The sequence below is a fragment of the Scyliorhinus torazame genome, chromosome 9 (assembly GCF_047496885.1).
Source record: "Scyliorhinus torazame isolate Kashiwa2021f chromosome 9, sScyTor2.1, whole genome shotgun sequence".
Lineage (NCBI taxonomy): Eukaryota > Metazoa > Chordata > Chondrichthyes > Carcharhiniformes > Scyliorhinidae > Scyliorhinus > Scyliorhinus torazame.
Window position 1 is genome coordinate 265586460 of NC_092715.1, and position 19790 is coordinate 265606249.

A 19790-nucleotide genomic window follows, 5' to 3' on the forward strand; every position below is an offset into this window, starting at 1 on the left:
TCACCACCGCAGAACTCTTTACGAGCAAATGGGCGAGATTTCCCACAAGGTTCCTGGATGGTCTGCTCCACCATTTAAGTGCAGTCACTGTTGGGAGTGTATGCTCAGCCAATCTGGGCATAGCCAAGATCCCACTTTCAGTAAGGAAATAAAATGACCATATCATCTATTTTAGCCGGGGTTAATATTGGTCAAGACAGCGAGGATATCACTCCCAGCTCTTCTACAAAATTTCAGCCTTCGGGATCAATTAAGTCTCTCCGAGGCGGCAGACTCAGGGCCCTGGTTCAATATCTCATCTGAAAATCTGCACCTCCAACAGTGCAGCGCTCAGTAACGTGTTGGGAGTGTCAGCCAAGATTCGACACACCAAAGGCGAGAGGGTAGAGTTGGGGGGGGGGGGGGGCAAGTGGGACTAACCAGGCAACTCCTTCAGAGAGACAGCACAAGAACGATGGGCGGAATGGCCTCCTTCTGTACCATCTAATTCTATGAAATCTCCTCGCTAGGGTGACTGTCTGTGCGGAGTCTGCATGGTCTCCCAGTGTCTGCGTGGGTTTCCTCCGGGTGCTCCGGTTTCCTCCCACAGTCCAAAGATGTGCAGGTTAGGTGGAGTGGCCACGCTAAATTGCCCTTAGTGTCCAAAAAAAGGTTAGCAGAGTAAGAAGTTTTACAACACCAGGTTAAAGTCCAACAGGTTTGTTTCGATGTCACTAGCTTTCGGAGCTCTGCTCCTTCCTCAGCAGCGCTCCGAAAGCTAGTGACATTGAAACAAACCTATTGGACATTAACCTGGTGTTGTAAAACTTCTTACTCTGCTCACCCCAGTCCAACGCCGGCATCTCCACATCAAAAAAAGGTTAGCTGGGGATAGGGTGGAGGCGCGGGGCTTAAGTAGGGTGCTCTTTCCAAGGGCCGGTGCATACTCGATGGGCCGAATGGCCTCCTTCTGCACTGTAAATTCTATGAACTCTATGAACACAGTTCCCCCCCCCCCCCCACCCCCGAGTGAGAGCATGCTCAGATACATCCAGAATAAATGTGAACATGGGTGAAAAGGTTACGAGATATGTAGAAGGGACTGACAGCAATTAACGGCATAAAATGCTCACCCATCGACCCACCCATCCCAGAGCAGCGAAGTCGAATAATTAAACAATCATGATGCCAAGAGTAGTTTAAAAAGTTGTGTCATTTAGATAAAATTAACTTTACCACTTAAAGCACTGTTGATAGAGAGAGACATAGATTCCAGTTCTCTCATTAATTCGCTCATCTCAGACAGTGTGAAAAAACAAAACTAGTTAAACACACCTTTTTCTGGTTTAGCAACAAGATCTACAACAGGTACAGCCCCAGCAAACAAAACAAAAAAAAAGAGAAGAAAAGCTCGCTATCGAGACTGGGGGACTCTGGAGGGGAGCAAGAAACTGAAGCTGCAAGAGAAAGGATAGAAAAGAACTTTTTAAAAACCCTTTTCCACACAACACTTGCCTGGTCCTGGAACCGGACAGCCATTTTGGAGATCAACAGACAGGTTAAAAAAAAAACCACACAGGAACTATGAAGGAGACACCTGGCGTTTTCCCCTCGACACCTGGAGGCTGCAATTCCTGAAAAACTTGGGGCAAAACTTTCTGGTTGAAATAAAAACTTTTTTTGGGGGTTGATGCAAAACCTTTTCCATGAAGTTTAAAACAAGTGCAACTCAGGTAAATATTTGCATTTTTTAATAATAAAGTTAAAACTTTGTTGCTTCTCCTGCTATTTTGCTTTGCGAGTGTGTCAGTCAGCAATACCTTGGCTTCCCCCCTTCACCCAGCAGAACCAATACCTTAGCTCAGCTCAGCTCCCAAGAGCCAGACACAACCTGGCTGCAGACCCACCTCCTCCTCCCCTTCCCCAACCAGTATCCAAAGTTTAAAAGAAAGCTCTCGCCACCGCTTTTAGCTTCCTGGGAACAATCGCAGAAATCATATGAAAAGAAAATCCCGCCCGCCCGCTTGAACAGTTCCCCAGCTTTCATCAGCGAGAACCAATAATTTTCTTTTTAAATGTTTGTCTTGGGTGGCGCAGTGGTTTGCACTGCGGCCTCACGGCGCCGAGGTCCCAGGTTCGATCCCGGCTCTGGGTCACTCTCGGTGTGGAGTTTGCACATTCCCCCCCCCGTGTTTGCGTGGGTTTCGCCCCCACAACCTAAAAATATGCAGGGTAGGTGGATTGAACACGCTACATTGCCCCTTAATTGGAAAAAATGAATTGGGTACTCTAAAAACTTTTTTTAAAAACTTAAATGTATGTTTTAAAGACACTTGATTGGAGGTGAATTTGCTTCAAAGTCTAATTTAATCATCAGGGGAGTGCTGGTGGACTTAAAAACAAGAGTGAGCTGAACTCTGGTCCATCTATTAATAATCTTTGACTGAAAAAGACGGTTGCCAACTCTCCAGGATTGCCCTGGAGTTTATAGGATTTAAAGGTTCATTGGACTGGCCACTACTGATATCCCAGCAGGAAAATAGGGGTTCTTCCACTCCACCCCCCCCCCCCCCCCCACCCTACCTGCCACCAACCAACCTCAAATAGTTTCTTTGAACAAGTTTGCATACTTTATCGAAAGAATGTTGGAAATGGGGAAATATGCTATTTGACTGGGTGGGGCAGCTGGGACATGAAAAGCATGTGATGAAACCAGGGCTGCCTCCAACCAGAGTTGGTAACTGGATTACTAAGGCAGCAGGGATAGAACATAGTGCAGAAGGAGGCCATTCAGCCCATCAAGTCTGCACCCACCCACTTAAGCCCTCACTTCCACCCTATCCCCGTAACCCAATAAACTCTCCTAACCTTTTTGGACACTAAGGACAATTTAGCATGGCCAATTCACCTAACAAGCACGTCTTTGGGGACTGTGGGAGGAAACCAGAGCACCCGGACACGGGGAGAACGTGCAGACTCCGCACAGTGACCCAACCGGGAATCGAACCTGGGTCCCTGGCACTGTGAAGCAACAGTGCTAACCACTGTGCTACCGTACAGAAACCAAGTTAGTCGAGATGAAATGGGCGAGATTTGTTTCCCTCCCCATCCCTTTACTGTTCCACCTGAAATGATAATTTTTTCAGCTATTTGAGTCTTTGCCCCAGCCCTATATACCGTACATTAGGCAAGCAACCAGAGAATCAAAGGACTCCATTCAGCCCATTGATTCTGTGGCGGCATCTTGAAAGAACAATCCAATTTACTCCCCTGCCCTGCATTTTCTTTGTTTATTAAATGACAGCATGTGCCCCATTCCTTTCAAATGTCACTGTTGACACTTGCAGATCGTAACAACTGGCCAAACAAAACCCCTTCTCCTCTCCCACCCATCCCGGCCACTTTTGCCAATTACCTTAAATTTGTGTCCTTGGGTTATCGACCCTCCTGTCTCTGGATACAATTTCTCCCAAAACTCCTCACAGCTCAGCACCTTGCTGAGACAGCTATCGTTCCACGTGCGGCCAGTAAATGGGAATGTTTTAACTTTGAACCTTGATGACATATTGAGATCCACGCCAAAAGCTACGCCACCAACCCCCCAAACTCTTCACATGAGCCATTGACAAAGTATCCATTACAACATGTATCTGAGACCACTTTAAAAGCAGGCGGATTCATTATAATGGGCCACAGTTCAAGATTAATATCACTGATCCAATCAAATGTTTTTTCAACGGGACCTGTCCTCTGATTACCGAGATTGGATTAATTCACTGACATTCCGCAAGCACAATTAAAGAAAGGTTTGTGTTAATAGCAACTGCCGCATTTGACGAGATAGAATTCTGGACAAGATTAATAAGCACAGCATAGTCGCAACAGCACAGAAGGAGACCATTCAGCCCTTCGGGAGTTGTGCTGGCACTCTCGAGGAGCAATCGCCTCGTGTCCGCCAATGACACCTACACTGTCGTCACTCTCAGCCCTGCATCTGGATTCAAACACAATTTTCAGAAGTGGAGGTGGAATCGAACTTCACCAATGTGTTTAGATATGGAGACATTGGCCAGGTGACAAGGGCGGCGTGGTGGCACAGCGGTTAGCACTGCTGCCTCTCAACACTGGGGACTCGGGTTCAATTCCGGCCTCGGGTGACTGGCTGTGTGGAGTTTGCACTCTCTCCTAGTGTGTGTGTGTGGGTTTCCTCCGGGTGCTCCGGTTTCCTCCCACAGTCCAAAGACGTGCAGGTTAGGTGGATTGGCCAGGCTAAATTGCACCTTCGTGTCCAGGGATGTGCAGGTTGGGTTACAGGGTCACTGGAACAGGTGCAGACTCGATGGGCCGAATGGCCTCCTTCTGCACTGTAGGGATTCTATGATACGATGAGCGATTATTCCAAATGTGGACTTTTTTTTAAAAAAGAACCTTTGGGAGGTAGGTTTTAAAGATAAATTTAAATGGGGGAGAGAGACGGAGGGAGGGAGGGAGGGAGTAGTTAGGTACAGAATTGCTTTTTCCCCTCGTGTTTTGATGCATTTATTCTATTCACCTCAACCACTCCCTAGACAAGTCAGTTTCTCCTGGATTCTCCATTGGTAATTATTGCATTCTCTAGTTTTGCTCAATGTCCTACTTCTATCATTAGTGAAAACTCTTAATCAAGATAAAATGTATCTCGAGGGTCTATTACTCCTGGGTTTAAATAACCATCCTTGCTGCCAATTTAGCATAGTTAATACTCTTCGTTCTACACCAAACTGCCTTAAACATTGCTACATAACCCCTGATGCTCCTCAATTATTATTATTATTTTTTTTTAAATGGGAACGTACTTGAGAATGCTACTTTTCATTTTCCGTGCAGTACACAGAACACAATTCCCATCTCCGGCACGCGCACTTCTCCAACACAAAATTCCTTTGTGTCAAATTGTGTGGGATGTGGAGTCTGAAAAGAGGTTTTGTCCACACAGTACTCGCCTCTCCCCATTGGTTATTGTTTTTTTTTGCCCCCCCCCCCCCCAGTTTTATTCCCATCAGAAGCACAGTAGAGGCTGGCTATAAAAATTCCTTGGCAAGAGTGTTGCCAGGTTTTCAAAGAGACCTAAAACACTGAAGAAAAATCCATTTTTTTTTTTTTAAAAAGGCTTTCATTATCACCACAGTGCTCAGTCTCTCTCTCTTGAACATACAGCATGTACTGAGAACAGTGCTGGTCAAAGGTGCCAGTAACAACTAGTTTTAAGACTTTAATTTGTACTCTCTGGGTTGTATAAACACCAAGTCTTTGCTCAAGTTTCAGTGCAGCATCATACTGGATAGAAAAAGAAATGCTTAGAAATCAAATTTTAAAAGGGAACAGAAAATGCTGTTCACACACATGTATCGATTGAGCAAATCATCTTGTTCTGGACCCTCCATCAAGTCCTAACACAAACAAAAGTGTTATATTTTAAATTGACCGATCCATCTGTCAGGTTATTCACCCTGGGGTAACACCCTGGACTGCAACTGGATGCAGTTAGACTGTAAAGCAGACACCAAACTTAGACGTTAGTTCAATAAGATTTATTGAACTTCTGTAACAAGGCACACAGCTTGCTGTGGGTTGACACTCTATGTACACTAACTATAACTAACTAGATCAGGCTAGCCCTGAGCCACGTGTAGAAGGTGCTAACTGATATATACACCCTGACTGTCACTACAGTTGTCACCAGTGGAAAGAGGCGGAGTGCTGACACCTCATGTGTTTTATAGTGGGAAGCCCCCTTTAGTGGTCTGTCTAGTGATTGGTTGTGTTCTGTCCTGTGTATTGATTGGCTAACCTGGGTATCCATCACTGCCTGTCTTTACCTCATGATGTGTATGAGTGCATATTATGACACCATCCAAGGGAAATAGAATGACAGGTCCCTCCGTTTAAAGCAAAACAGGAGTTAGCTGTCAGTGGACGTAGGTATATATCCAGGAGTGGGCTCATTGGATAACAAACCCACAACCGTTGTAACTCAGGAGAGTCCCAGTAAAGTTTTGGCACACATCTTGAGGCTGACATTGCCAGCACAGGACTGAGGGAGTCTCATCAATTAACCTTGCAGGAAACCTTCTTCACCGAATACGCAGCTCCAGAGAATAGTCTTGACGTACAAAAAAAAAAATTACATCTGAATCATCGCCTGCCCCAGACAACGGCAGACTTTATGCATCGCAAATCAGTAACTCCCTCCCCATGACCCATGGGACCTTGAAATTGTCTCTTCGTTGTCCATTTCCTCTCCCCAATTCTGAAGACCATATTGACTGTGATTTGTATTAGGTGGCATCTGTCTTTTGCAGAAGGTCATCTCTAGCCCAGTCGAGTACCAGTATGTCGATAGAGCCACAGTGGGATGCTTTATTATGTGACACCGGGTCACAGGGGGAGATACTAGGGCAGTTGAGTAACGTCTTTATCCAAGAGGTAGGTTTTGAGGAGCAGCTTAAAAAAGGAAAGAGGCGGAGGAAGGGAATTCCACAAGTCAGAGCCTAATGGTACCTCGATTAACATCGGGGAGGCTCAAGACGGCAGAATTGGACGACTGCGGAGATCTTGGCAGGCTGCAGGGCTGGAGAAAGTTAGAGACAGGGAGGAGGAAGGGGTGAAGCCAAAGATGGATTCCAAAACAGGGGTAAGATTTTCAAAGTGGAGGTGGTCAAAGTAAACGGACTGAGTTGTTTAAAGTGGTCGACTTGAGAGACACAGGCCCAAAATCTAGAGGAACACTCCCAGTTGAAGGCTGCTGTGCACAAATTGACAGCTACATTTACGTTAGATCAGTAACCACACATCAAAAGAACTCGATTGCACGTAAAACACTTTGGGAAATCCTGTGGTGGTGAAAAGCATCATATAAGGGGCTGGTTTAGCACACTGGGCTAAATAGCTGGCTTTTAAAGCAGACCAAGGCAGGCCAGCAGCATGGTTCAATTCCCGTACCGGCCTCCCCGAAAGGGCGCCGGAATGTGGCGACTAGGGGTTTTTCACAGTAACTTCATTGAAGCCTACTTGTGACAATAAGCGATTTTCATTTCATATAAAATGTCCATCGCAAAACACCACAGCTTGCCAAATTAAATGCCATTCGGCAATAGTTCCTTTCTTTCAAGGTTCTAAACTTGCACCATCGACAAACTTTGATTATTTTCACCTATTTGCATTTATGTAGCACCTTTCACAACTTCAGCACAATCCCTACAACCAATGAAATACTTCTATGTGCGGTTGTAATGTAAAGGTTTAATGGTAAATATGTAAATAGCCTATATCAGTGATGCATAATTACATGACAGAGTATGATGAGAGGTAGTTCCATGTAGAGCCTTGTGCTGTGCTATATAATTATATACAATGTAGTTATATAATGTTCATTAAAAATGCCAGGTATGCCAACAGCCTTGCCTCCAGCATTGTCTAGAAATACAGTCCACAAACAACCTCATCTAAAGACCCACAATGATGGTAACAGAGTGTAACTGCTGTATTGTAGCAAAGCTGAGAGTCAGTTTTCCACTCAAGCTCCCACATGTAGCAATGGAGTCATCGGTTGGGAGATATTGGTTGAGGCATGATCATTAGCCAAAAGAGATTAGGAGGTTAAGGAGGGGTGCTGATCTTCAAAATTGATCTTTTAGATCCACCAGTGTAGCACTCCCTCAGTTTTCATAGAATTTACAGTCATTCGGCCCATCGAGTCTGCACCAGCCCTTGGAAAGAGCACCCTACTTAAGACCACACTTCCACCCCAACCCTGTAACCCAGTAACCCCACCCAACCTTTGGACACCAAGGAACAATTTAGCATGGTCAATCCACCTAACCTGCACATTTTTGGACTGTGGGAGGAAACCGGAGCACCCGGAGGAAACCCACGCAGACACGGGGAGAACGTGCAGACTCCGCACAGACAGTGACCCAAGCCGGAATTGAACCTGGGACCCTGGAGCTGTGAGGCAGCAGTGCTAACCACTGTGCTACCGTGCCACCCCAGTTCAGTATAGACTGGACATCAGACAAGATTTTGGATGGTGAACCCGCCAGCCTTAGGAGGGGAGAAAGTCACCTGCAACCCGCATAGGGCAGCACGGTAGCATGGTGGTTAGCACAATTGCTTCACAGCTCCAGGGTCCCAGGTTCGATTCCGGCTTTGGTCACTGTCTGTGCGGAGTCTGCACATCCACCCAGTGTGTGCGTGGGTTTCCTCTGGGTGCTCCGGTTTCCTCCCACAGTCCAAAGATGTGCAGGTTAGGTGGATTGGCCATGCTAAATTCCCCTTAGTGTCCAAAATTGCCCTTAGTGTTGGGTGGGGTTACTGGGTTATGGGGATAGGGTGGCGGTGTTGACCTTGGGTAGGGTGCTCTTTCCAAGAGCCGGTGCAGACTCGATGGGCTGAATGGCCTCCTTCTGCACTGTAAATTCTATGATTCTATGATAACCGACCCCAAACGACTTGAATACACATCACTCGTGTCACCTTCTGCACGTCTGACAAAATCTACATTTCTAAGCGCTCTCAAAATAGGAACAGGAAAAACACCATGACTACAGACCACAGTTTGTAAATGACTTCAATGTTCGAGAGGAAGGAAGCTTAATATTCCAAGGACAGCTTCTGATGGTAACACATTGGAGGGAAAATTCCCAAGTCAATAATTCTTTGGAAAATAATTTTTCCGACCAATTTTTAAAACAACTTTTCCGCAGCAAGGTAAATAAATGATCACCACGAGAGTCAAGGTAGTTGCCACGGTGAACCATTTTATTTCTCTAGATTCTGAGGTTCCACGGCAGCACAAATTCCTCTGAAACAATGCACTCCTGGTAATGTCGCAATCTGATAAACACACCAGAGAAATAAACCACTGCAGATCAGCTGAAGTACTCAGCAATCTAAAGTGGAATTTGCAGAATTTTATCAGCATCAGCTAGCCAGGACTTGGCCTCTTGGGCACGCACAAGATGAAATGTTTTTTTTTTAAAAAATATATTTTATTAAAGTTTTCAAACACAATTTTTTCCCTTACAAATCAAAAAAAAGGTAACATGATAACTGCAATGTAACATTGTTTAACCCACATGGTAAACTAACCAAATAACACAAAGTAATACTCCCCCCGCCCCCTCTCCCCCTCCAAAAACCCAAACGATTTACCCCCCCTCTTGGTGTTCCTCGCCCCCTCTAATCACCCCTCTCCATTTTCTGGAGTCTCTCAGCGCTATGGCCAGTGGTTCAATTGCCAACGCGAACAGTAATGGGGACAACGGGCATTCCTGTCTTGTTCCCCTGTGTAGTCGAAAATACTCCGACCTTTGCCGATTTGTGACCACACTTGCCGTTGGGGCCCCATAGAGGAGTTTAACCCAGCTGACAAACCCGTCCCCGAACCTCCTCAGCACCTCCCATAGATACTCCCACTCCACCCTATCAAATGCCTTCTCTGCATCCATTGCCGCCACTATCTCTGCCTCCCCCTCTGCTGGGGGCATCATTATCACCCCTAATAGCCGTCGCACATTGACATTTAGCTGTCTCCCCTTTACGAACCCTGTCTGGTCTTCGTGCACCACCCCCGGGACACAATCCTCTATCCTCGTTGCCAGCACCTTTGCTAGCAACTTGGCGTCCACATTTAGCAGTGAGATAGGCCTATAGGACCCGCACTGCAGCGGATCTTTATCCTGCTTCAAGATTAGCGATATCGTCGCCTCCGACATTGTCGGGGGTAGGGTCCCCCCTTCTCTGGCCTCGTTAAAGGTCCTTACCTGCAGCGGGGCCAACAAGTCCACATATTTTCTATAGAATTCCACCGGGAACCCATCTGGTCCCGGGGCCTTCCCTGCCTGCATGTTCCCCAGCCCCTTGGTAACGTCGTCCACCCCAATCGGCGCCCCCAGGCCTTCCACCTCCTGCTCCTCCACCCTCGGGAACCTTAATTGGTCCAAAAACTGCCGCATCTCCTCTTTTCCCTCCGGGGGTTGGGACCTATATAGTCTCTCGTAAAAGGTCTTAAACACCTCGTTTATCTTCCTTGCTCTCCGCACTGTAGCTCCCATTTCATCCCTAATTCCCCCTATCTCCCTCGCCGCTGTCCTCTTTCGCAGCTGATGGGCCAACAGGCGACTCGCCTTTTCCCCATATTCATACCTCCTCCCCTGTGCCTTCCTCCACTGTGCCTCCGCCCTCCTTGTGGTCAACAGGTCGAACTCCGTCTGGAGTTGTCGCCTCTCCCTGTATAGTCCTTCATCCAGGGCCTCCGCATATTCCTTATCTACCCTCAAAATCTCCCCCAGTAGTCTTTCCCTTTCCTTGGCCTCTATTTTCCCCTTGTGGGCCCTGATGGAGATCAGCTCTCCTCTGACCACCGCCTTTCGTGCTTCCCATACTACTCCCACTCGGACCTCCCCGTCGCCATTGGCCTCCAGGTACCTTTTGATACATCCTCGCACCCTTCCGCAGACTCCCTCATCCGCCAGTAATCCCACATCTAATCGCCAGAGTGCACGCTGCTCCCTCTCCTCTCCTAATTCCAGGTCCACCCAGTGTGGGGCATGATCTGAAACAGCTATGGCTGAGTACTCAGTTCCTTCCACCCTCGAGATCAGTGACCTTCCCAAAACAAAGAAATCTATCCGGAAGTACACCTTGTGGACATGGGAGAAGAAGAACTCTTTGGCCATCGGCCTAACAAATCTCCATGGATCCACTCCCCCCATTTGGTCCATAAACCCCCTAAGCACCTTGGCCACTGCCGGCCTTCTTCCAGTCTTAGATCTAGATCTATCTAACCCTGGGTCCAGCACGGTGTTGAAGTCCCCCCCCATTATCAGGTTTCCTACCTCCAGGTCCGGGATACGTCCCAGCATCCGCTTCATAAATCCCGCATCATCCCAATTCGGGGCATATACGTTAACCAACACAACCTCCATTCCCTGCAGTCTGCCACTCACCATCACATATCTGCCTCCGCTGTCTGCTACAATGTTCCTAGCCTCGAATGACACCTGTTTCCCCACCAGTATGGCCACCCCTCTGTTCTTTGCATCCAGCCCTGAGTGGAACACCTGTCCCACCCATCCTTTCCTTAACCTAACTTGGTCCGCCACCTTCAGGTGCGTCTCCTGAAGCATGGCCACGTCTGCCCTCAGTCCTTTCAAGTGCGCGAACACTCGGGCACTTTTAATCGGCCCATTTAGGCCTCTCACGTTGCCCCCCTCCCCTGTCGACTAGCCATCACCCTCTCTAGGCCAGTCCCATGTCCCGGTTCCGCACACCCACCCGTTCCCCAGGCGGCGCATTCCCGCCCCGACCACCTTTTCTTTTACCAGTTCCTCTTCGATCTCTGCAGCAGCAACCCAGTTATCCTCCACCTCCCCCCCCCAACTAGATCCCCATCTAGCATGGTTACTCCCCCCATATTGCTTCCGAAAGTCAGCTGACTTCAACTGACCCCGGCTTCTCCCGCTCTCTCCTTGACCCCCCCGTGTGGGGAGCTCCCATCTACCTTGCGCCTATCTTCCCGCCATTATCATTCTGGCGCGGGAACAAGACCAGTAAGCCCTGTGTTCTCTAGAGCCGCCCCGCCCCTCGTGGCGCAGCTCCCTCTGCCACCCCACTCCCATTCCCCATCCCCCGCCTATGTCTCTTCTTCCCCCCCACCGGCGCCCACATTTCTCAGTGTCCCCCCCTCCCCAATTTACATCTCTATATACATCAGCATTGTCGTTTCCCCTCCAACATCAGTCCCTCAGTTCAGATCCAGTTTCTCGTTTTTAATGAAGGTCCATGCTTCTTCCGCTGTTTCGAAGTAGTGATGCCTCTCCTGGTGCGTGACCCACAGTCGCGCCGGCTGCAACATCCCGAACTTCACCTTCTTCTTGTATAGCACCTCTTTGGCTCGATTAAAACTCGCCCTCCTTCTCGCCACCTCCGCACTCCAATCCTGGTACACCCGTACCACCGCATTCTCCCATCTACTACTTCGTACCTTTTTGGCCCATCTCAGAACCACCTCGCTGTCATTGAAGCGATGAAATCGCACGATCGTCGCCCTAGGTGGTTCTCCCGCCTTTGGTCTCCTCGCAGGGACCCGATGGGCCCCTTCCACTTCCAAGGGGGCCTCAGCTCCCATTAGCGAGCGTAGCATCGTGCTCACGTAAGCCCCGCCGTCCGCTCCTTCCAGTCCCTCGGGGAGACCCAGGATCCGAAGGTTCTTTCTCCATGATCTGTTTTCTAGGACTTCAATCCTTTCAATGCACTTTTTGTGGAGCGCCTCGAGCGCCTGCGTTTTGACCGCCAGGCCCAGGACCTCGTCCTCGTTGTCCGTCACCTTCTGCTCCACCACGCGGAGCTCCATCTCCTGGGTCTTTTGTGTCTCCTTAAGCCCCTCAATTGCTTGTAGCATCGAGGCCAGCACCTCCTTCTTAAGCAGCTCCACACACCGTCTCAAAAATTCGTCTTGGTCCGGCCCCCATGTCGCCTGGGCTCCCTCCGCCGCCATCTTGCTCCTTTTTCCTTCTGTCCCTGTCCTCGAGGATTCTTCGCGATCTGGCCGCCACCGCCGATATTTTTCTTTTTCGCTGGGGGGGGGGGGGGGGGGGGGGGGGGGGAACGACGACTCCCTGTTGTCTCACCCATCACCGGGTTTCTTCCCGAAAAAATTCCCCGTTGGGGCTCATAAAAGAGCCCGAAGGTCCGTTCGAGCTGGAGCCGCCGAAACGTGCGGCTTAGCTGGTCATCGCCGCAACCGGAAGTACAAGATGAAATGTTATCACTGTTGGGTTGACAGTCCCGTAAAACCATAAGCACACAAAACGAATAAGCAACATTTCATTCACACCACACTTTAGAAAAGGAGGTTAGGCTTTAGAGAGTACAGAGGCTCACAACAATGGTCCCATTGTTTTCTTTCTTAAATAAATTTTATGGGATGTGGATGTCGCTGGCTAGGCCGGCATTTATTGACCCTCTCAGTTGCCCTCGAGAAGGTGGTGGTGAGATGCCTTCTTGAACCGTTGCAGTCCCCGAGGCGTAGGTACACCCACTGTGCTGTCAGGATGGGAATTCCAGGATTGTGACCCAGCGGCAGCGAAGGGACGGCCAATACATTTCCAAGTCAGGATTGGGAGGAGGGAGGGAGGGAGGGGGGGGGGGCTTCCAGGTGGTTGTGTTCCAATGTATCGGTTGCCCTTGTCCTTCTAGAATAGTGGTGGGCCTCCTGTGGCCCCGGGGGCCACATGCTGCCCATCAGGGTTCAGAGTGTGGGCCACAAGCCTGTGGCCCACATGCAGAGTTTCCACATTCCGCTAGTTTCCATCAGGTTTCCATCACCTTTACCAAGATGGCGCCGGAGCGAGGAGACTCTCTGCGAGCTCTCCCAAACAGATCCACTTTTTACTTAACTTATACTCGTTACATTGTATATGTTGCGTTGCCCTATTATGTATTTTCTTTTATTCCCTTCTCTTCCCATGTACTAAATGATCTGTTGAGCTGCTCGCAGAAAAATACTTTTCACTTGTACCTCGGTACACGTGACAATAAACAAATCCAATCCAATCCAGTGTTGCTTTCTTTCTATCGGGTATGATTGAAGTGAGACGCACCTAAAGCAAGAGCGAGTGATTGCTCACAACTTTTTTTTTTATAAAAAAAAAATTTAGAGTGCCCAATTCATTTTTTCCAATTAAGGGGCAATTTAGCGCGGCCAATCCACCTACCCTGCACATCTTTGGGTTGTGGGGGTGAAACCCACGCAAGCACGGGGAGAATGTGCAAACTCCACACGGACAGTGACCCAGAGCCAGGATCGAACCTGGGACCTCAGTGCCGTGAGGCAGCAGTGCTAACCACTGCGCCACCGTGCTGCCCTTATTGCTCACAACTTTGACTGTGAGAGCATGCACTTCCTCACTGTCCAATTAAGTGTAAATATTTATCTTGTTTTTAACCACTTGAATCTGACGACAGTTCTCTTAATATATTAATGATTAAGCACACTTGTCATGAAATATTCGGCGTGTTATTAAATGTATTTCATCTTATTCAAGAATCATAGTTAGTGAACAAGCCCATTTCAATCTTTCGGCCCAGTGAGATGATGGAGTGCCACTCACAAGCTAAGGTTGCTCATCACTAGGTGGTAGTGGTCGTGACTTTGGGAGGTGCTGCCTGAGGAATCTTAGTGAATTCCTAGAGTGCATCTTATAGATGGTACACACGGCTGCCACTGCGCTTTGGTGATGAAGGGAGTGAATGTTTCTGGATGCGATATCACTCAAGCAGGCTTTGTCCTGGATGGCAACGAGCTTCTGGAGTGTTACTGGAGCCACACTTATCCAGGCAAGTGGAGAGTATTCCATTACACGCCTGACTTGTGCCTTGTAGATGGCGGACAGGCTCTGGGGAGTCAGGAGGGGAGTCACTCACTGCAGGATTCCTGGCTTCTGACCTGCTCTTGTAGCCACAGTATTTATAAGGCTGGGTCTAGTTCTGTTCCTTGTCACTGGTAACCTCCAGGATGTTGATACTGGGGGAATTCAGCGATGGTAATTGCCATTGAACGTCGAAGGGGTGATGTGATCGTTAGATCCTCTCTTGTTGGAGATGGTTATTGCCTGGCATGTGTGGCTTGAAGGTTGTTTGCCCAAGCCTGGATATTGTCCAGGTCTCGCTGCATTTTCACATGCACTGCTTCAGTGACTGAGGAGTTGCGAGTGGCGCTGAACATGACTGCACAGTGAACATCCCCACATCTGACCTTATGATGGAAGGATGGACATTGATGAAGCAGCTGGGATGGTTGGGCCTCGGACAACCTAGGATTAGAACATAGAACATAGAACATTACAGCGCAGTACAGGCCCTTGGGCCCTCGATGTTGCGCCGACCTGTGAAACCACTCTAAAGCCCATCTACACTATTCCCTTATCGCCATATGTCTATCCAATGACCATTTGAATGCCCTTAGTGTTGGCGAGTCCTCTACTGTTGCAGGCAGGGCATTCCACGCCCTTACTACTCTCTGAGTAAAGAACCTACCTCTGGCATCTGTCTTATATCTATCTCCCCTCAATTTAAAGCTATGTCCCCTTGTGCTAGACATCACCATCCGAGGAAAAAGGCTCTCACTGTCCACCCTGTCCAATCCTCTGATCATCTTGTATGCCTCAATTAAGTCACCTCTTAACCTTCTTCTCTCTAACGAAAAAAGCCTCAAGTCCCTCAGCCTTTCCTCATAAGACCTTCCCTCCATAGCAGGCAACATTCTGGTAAATGTCCTCTGCACCCTTTCCAATGCTTCCACATCCTTCCTATAATGCGGCGACCAGAATTGCACGCAATACTCCAAATGCGGCTGCACCAGAGTTTTGTACACCTGCAACATGACATCATGGCTCCGAAACTCAATCCCTCTACCAATAAAAGCTAACACACCGTACGCCTTCTTCCCTCTCAACCTGGGTGGCAACTTTCAGGGATCTATGTACATGGACACAGAGATCTCTCTGCTCATCCACACTGCCAAGAATCTTACCATTAGCCCAGTACTCAGTCTTCCTGTTATTCCTTCCAAAATGAATCACCTCTCAGTTTTCTGCATTAAACTCCATTTGCCACCTCTCAGCCCATCTCTGCAGCTTATCTATGTCCCTCTGTAACTTGTAACAGCCTTCCGCACTGTCCACAACTCCACCGACTTTAGTGTCATCTGCAAATTTACTCACCCATCCTTCTACACCCTCCTCCAGGTCATTTATAAAAATGACAAACAGCAGTGGCCCCAAAACAGATCCTTGTGGTACACCACTAGTAACTGGACTCCAGTCTGAACATTTCCCATCAACCACCACCCTTTGATTGAGGGACATCAGTTACATGGAGAGGCTGGAGAAGCTGGGATTGTTCTCATGGAAAAAGCCAAGGTGTTGGGAAGGTAGTGGTCATGGTCATGTAGGGTTCAGATACAATAAAATCTTCTCAATGGTTGAAGGCTCAATAATCACAATGGTTAGGTTAAAGGCGATTGGAAGAAGAACTAGAAGTTAGAGAGGAAAGACTTTTGCAACAGTAAAGCACATATTGTTTGGATTTGAAACGCACTGCCTAATAGGATAGGAACGCAGGAATTAGGAGAAGTCGGCAATTCACTTTGAGCCTGCTCCGCCACTCAATCAGATCATGGCTGATCTCTTCCTGGTCTCAAATCCACCTCCCCATCTGTTCCCCACATCCCTTCAACCCATTTTAAAGTCAGAAATATATATATCTTTCTTGAAACCATTTAATGACTCAGACTCCACCGCACTGTGGGGCAGCGAGTTCCACAAATTCGCGAGTAGTTCCTCCTCATCTCAGTTCTAAATCTACCGCCTCTCAACCTATATCTGTGACCTCACGTTCTAGATTGCCCCACAAGGGGGAACATTTACTTCATCAATCCCATTTAGTATTTTATACACCTCGATCAGATCCCCTCTCATCCTTCTAAACTCCAGCGAGTATAAGCCCAAACTGTTTAATCTCTCCTCGTACGTCAACCCTTTCATCCCCGGAATCAATCTGGTGACCCTCCTCTGAACTGCCTCCAATGCCAACACATCCTTCCTCAAATAAGGGGACCAAAACTGGACACAATACTCCAGATGTGGTCTCACCAACACCCTGTACAATTGCAACAACACTTCTCTACTTTTATATTCCAGTCCTTCTGCAATAAACACTAACATTCCATTAGCCTTTTTAATTACACGGTGAACCTGCACACCGACTTTCTGTGATTCATGAACAAAGATACCCAGATCCCTCTGCCCAGGCGCATCTTGAATCGGTTTCCATTTAGATAATAATTTGCCTTTCTATTTCTTCGGCCAAAATGGATAACCTTACGCTTATCCACATTAAACTCCATCCGCCAAAACTTGGCCCAATCTGGTCAATGGATACAGATTCAACAGCTGCTTTCAGAAGGGAATGAGAAACAGAGGGAAGGAAGTCGCAGGGATATGGGGAAGGAGCCAGGGAGCAGAACTAACTAGATTGCTCTTCAAAAGACTGGGTGCAGACTTGATGGGCTGGACGGCTTCCCCATTCTATAAACAATCTCAGAAAAGCAGAAAAATTAAGAACATCTGATGAAACAGAAATTGGAGTGGCTGGGGGTGGGGGTGGGTGCACAGAACAACAAGACGACAAGATCGAAAATACAAGGTTTTAAATCAAGCAAAATTCAACAACTTTGTTTATGTAGAACCAACAACCCAGTAAAATGTCCCATGGGGCTCTGCAGGAGTGATTAGCAAATAAATTATTAAATTATTTTAAACTATGCCCGAGACGCTGTCTGAATGTTGCAGATACCCTGATGGATCGGCTGTCACCAAGTTTGTTCATTGGTTAGTTCGTGCGGAGGTCAGATCCGAAAATTCAGCTGCCTTGAAACAGGAGCAGGCAGGGAGTGGCGGGCTGGGGTCGGGCAGGCAGCGGGCTGGGGTTGGAGGGTGTGTTAACCTGGTCCTTCATTCTATTTTCTGTGGCAGCATCAATCTTGCGACTTCACCCCCACCCTGGGGCACTTTGCATAGTGGAAATATTTTTCATCTGCGAAATCAAATGCCTGAACATTTGACCATGCCATGAATATGTGATACGTCCAGACATTTGGTAATTATTAAAATACAAGATCAGAATCGCAGAAAAAACTGGGCACAAGCCTGGGAAAACGGAATGATATGGTTTCTCATATCCTCGAACAAATCTCAGTGGAGTTAAAAATAAAGGATTCATAGATTCATGGAGGAGGGGCTCCCGTACCTCATCCACAAAGGAAAACAGACTTGCATTTCTATAGAACCTATCACGTTTTCAGGGTATTCCAAAGTATTTTTACAGACAATGGAAAACAATTTGAAATAGGATCGCTGTTGCCAGGTAGGAATCACAGCAGCCACTTCTAACAGCAAGATAACAAAAATAGAATATGCTGCACAATCTCAATAGGTCTAACAGTATCAGTGGCGAGAGAACTGGTTCCTAGACTTTCTGACCAACAGACCACAATCAGTAAGTATAAACAACGCCACTTCCTCCACAACAGTCCTCAACACCGGCGCCCCGCAAGGCTGCGTACTTAGCCCCCTCCTCTACTCCCTGTACACACACGACTGTGTGGCAAAATTTGGTTCCAACCCCATCCAGAAGTTTACTGACGATACGACCATAGTGGGCCGGATCTCGAATAACGACGATTGAGAATACAGGAGGGAGATAGAGAACCTAGTGGAGTGGTGTAGCGACAACAATCTCTCCCTCAATGCCAGCAAAACTAAAGAGCTGGTCATTGACTTCAGGAAGCAAAGTACTGTACACCCCTGTCAGCATCAACGGGGCCGAGGTGGAGATGGTTAGCAGTTTCAAATTCCTAGGGGTGCACATCATCAAAAATTTGTCCTGGTCCACCCACGTCGATGCGACCACCAAGAAAGCACAACAACGTCTATACTTCCTCAGGAAACTAAGGAAATTCGGCATGTCCACATTAACTCTTACCAACTTTTATAGTACGAAGTCTTACAATACCAGGTTAAAGTCCAACAGGTTTGTTTCAATGTCACTAGCTTTCGGAGCGCTGCTCCTTCCTCAGGTGAACTTTTATAGATGCACCATAGAAAGCATCCTATCGGGCTGCATCACAGCCTGGTATGGCAACTGCTCGGCCCAGGACCGCAAGAAACTTCAGAGAGTCATGAACACCGCCCAGTCCATCACACGAACCTGCCTCCCATCCATTGACTCCATCTACACCTCCCGCTGCCTGGGGAAAGCAGGCAGCATAATCAAAGACCCCTCCCATCCGGCTTACTCACTCTTCCAACTTCTTCCATCGGGCAGGAGATACAGAAGTCTGAGAACACGCACGAACAGACTCAAAAACAGCTTCTTCCCCACTGTCACCAGACTCCTAAATGACCCTCTTATGGACTGACCTCATTAACACTACACCCTGTATGCTTCATCCGATGCCGGTGCTTATGTAGTTACATTGTATACCTTGTGTTGCCCTATTATGTATTTTCTTTTATTTCCTTTTCTTTTCATGTACTTAATGATCTGTTGAGCTGCTCGCAGAAAAATACTTTTCACTGTACCTCGGTACACGTGACAATAAACAAATCCAATCCAATTGGCAGCGACAGAAAGGTCTGGGTCCTGCTGGCGGACGGACCGAAGGTGTTCTGCAAAGCGGTCACCCAGTCTGCATGCAGACTTTATGCACAGCAAGCTCCCACAATGTGATTATTGGCCCAGATAATCTGTTGCTTCAGCAGTGCTGTTGATTGAGAGACCATGACACCATTGAATGATCACCATGCGATTGTTTACACCAACCAAGGGGGCAACAAGGCCCACGTTTAACATCTCGCCCAAAACATCCGCCGCAGGCTGCCTCAATACTGCACTGGGTGCGGCAGCCGAGACTTAAGCAACATATTTGGGTGGTTGAGTATTTAGCACGGATCCTGAACTTTATTTGCGCAGACAATTGCAACGAGCTAGAATTGGGGAGTTAACCAAATAGTTCCATGAGGACAATGCAGCTTTTACATCAGTGGAACACACTTAATGCAATTGACAGCCCCCCCCCCCCCCCCAAAAAAAGCAAATATCAATGAATGCAGAGTGAGAGCACATGTAAAAGCACAGAAAGGCACTCAGTAAACACAAAAACTGTTCCAAAAAGGATTATTGATACAATGTCCCGCTCCTGGAGCACA

At 47.8% G+C, this 19790-nt stretch overlaps 1 protein-coding gene across 6 annotated transcripts in view; it reads right to left on the minus strand.

The window, feature by feature from the left end:
* Positions 1-19790, minus strand: part of tjp2a (tight junction protein 2a (zona occludens 2)) — a 184537-nt gene that overhangs the window by 126408 nt on the left and 38339 nt on the right. For 2 of the 6 annotated variants that reach the window (XM_072517408.1, XM_072517401.1), the window contains exon 1: positions 3395-3496. The exons of 2 other annotated variants lie outside the window; for them this stretch is intronic. Coding sequence is in view for 1 of the 4 variants with exons in the window: in XM_072517404.1 (XP_072373505.1) it covers positions 1495-1518 (24 nt within the window). In the remaining 3 variants the exon portion in view is untranslated. Of the gene's footprint in view, positions 1-1494; positions 1548-3394; positions 3499-19790 lie in introns of those variants that run through there. 2 more of the 6 variants (XM_072517402.1, XM_072517404.1) reach the window with 2 other exon arrangements.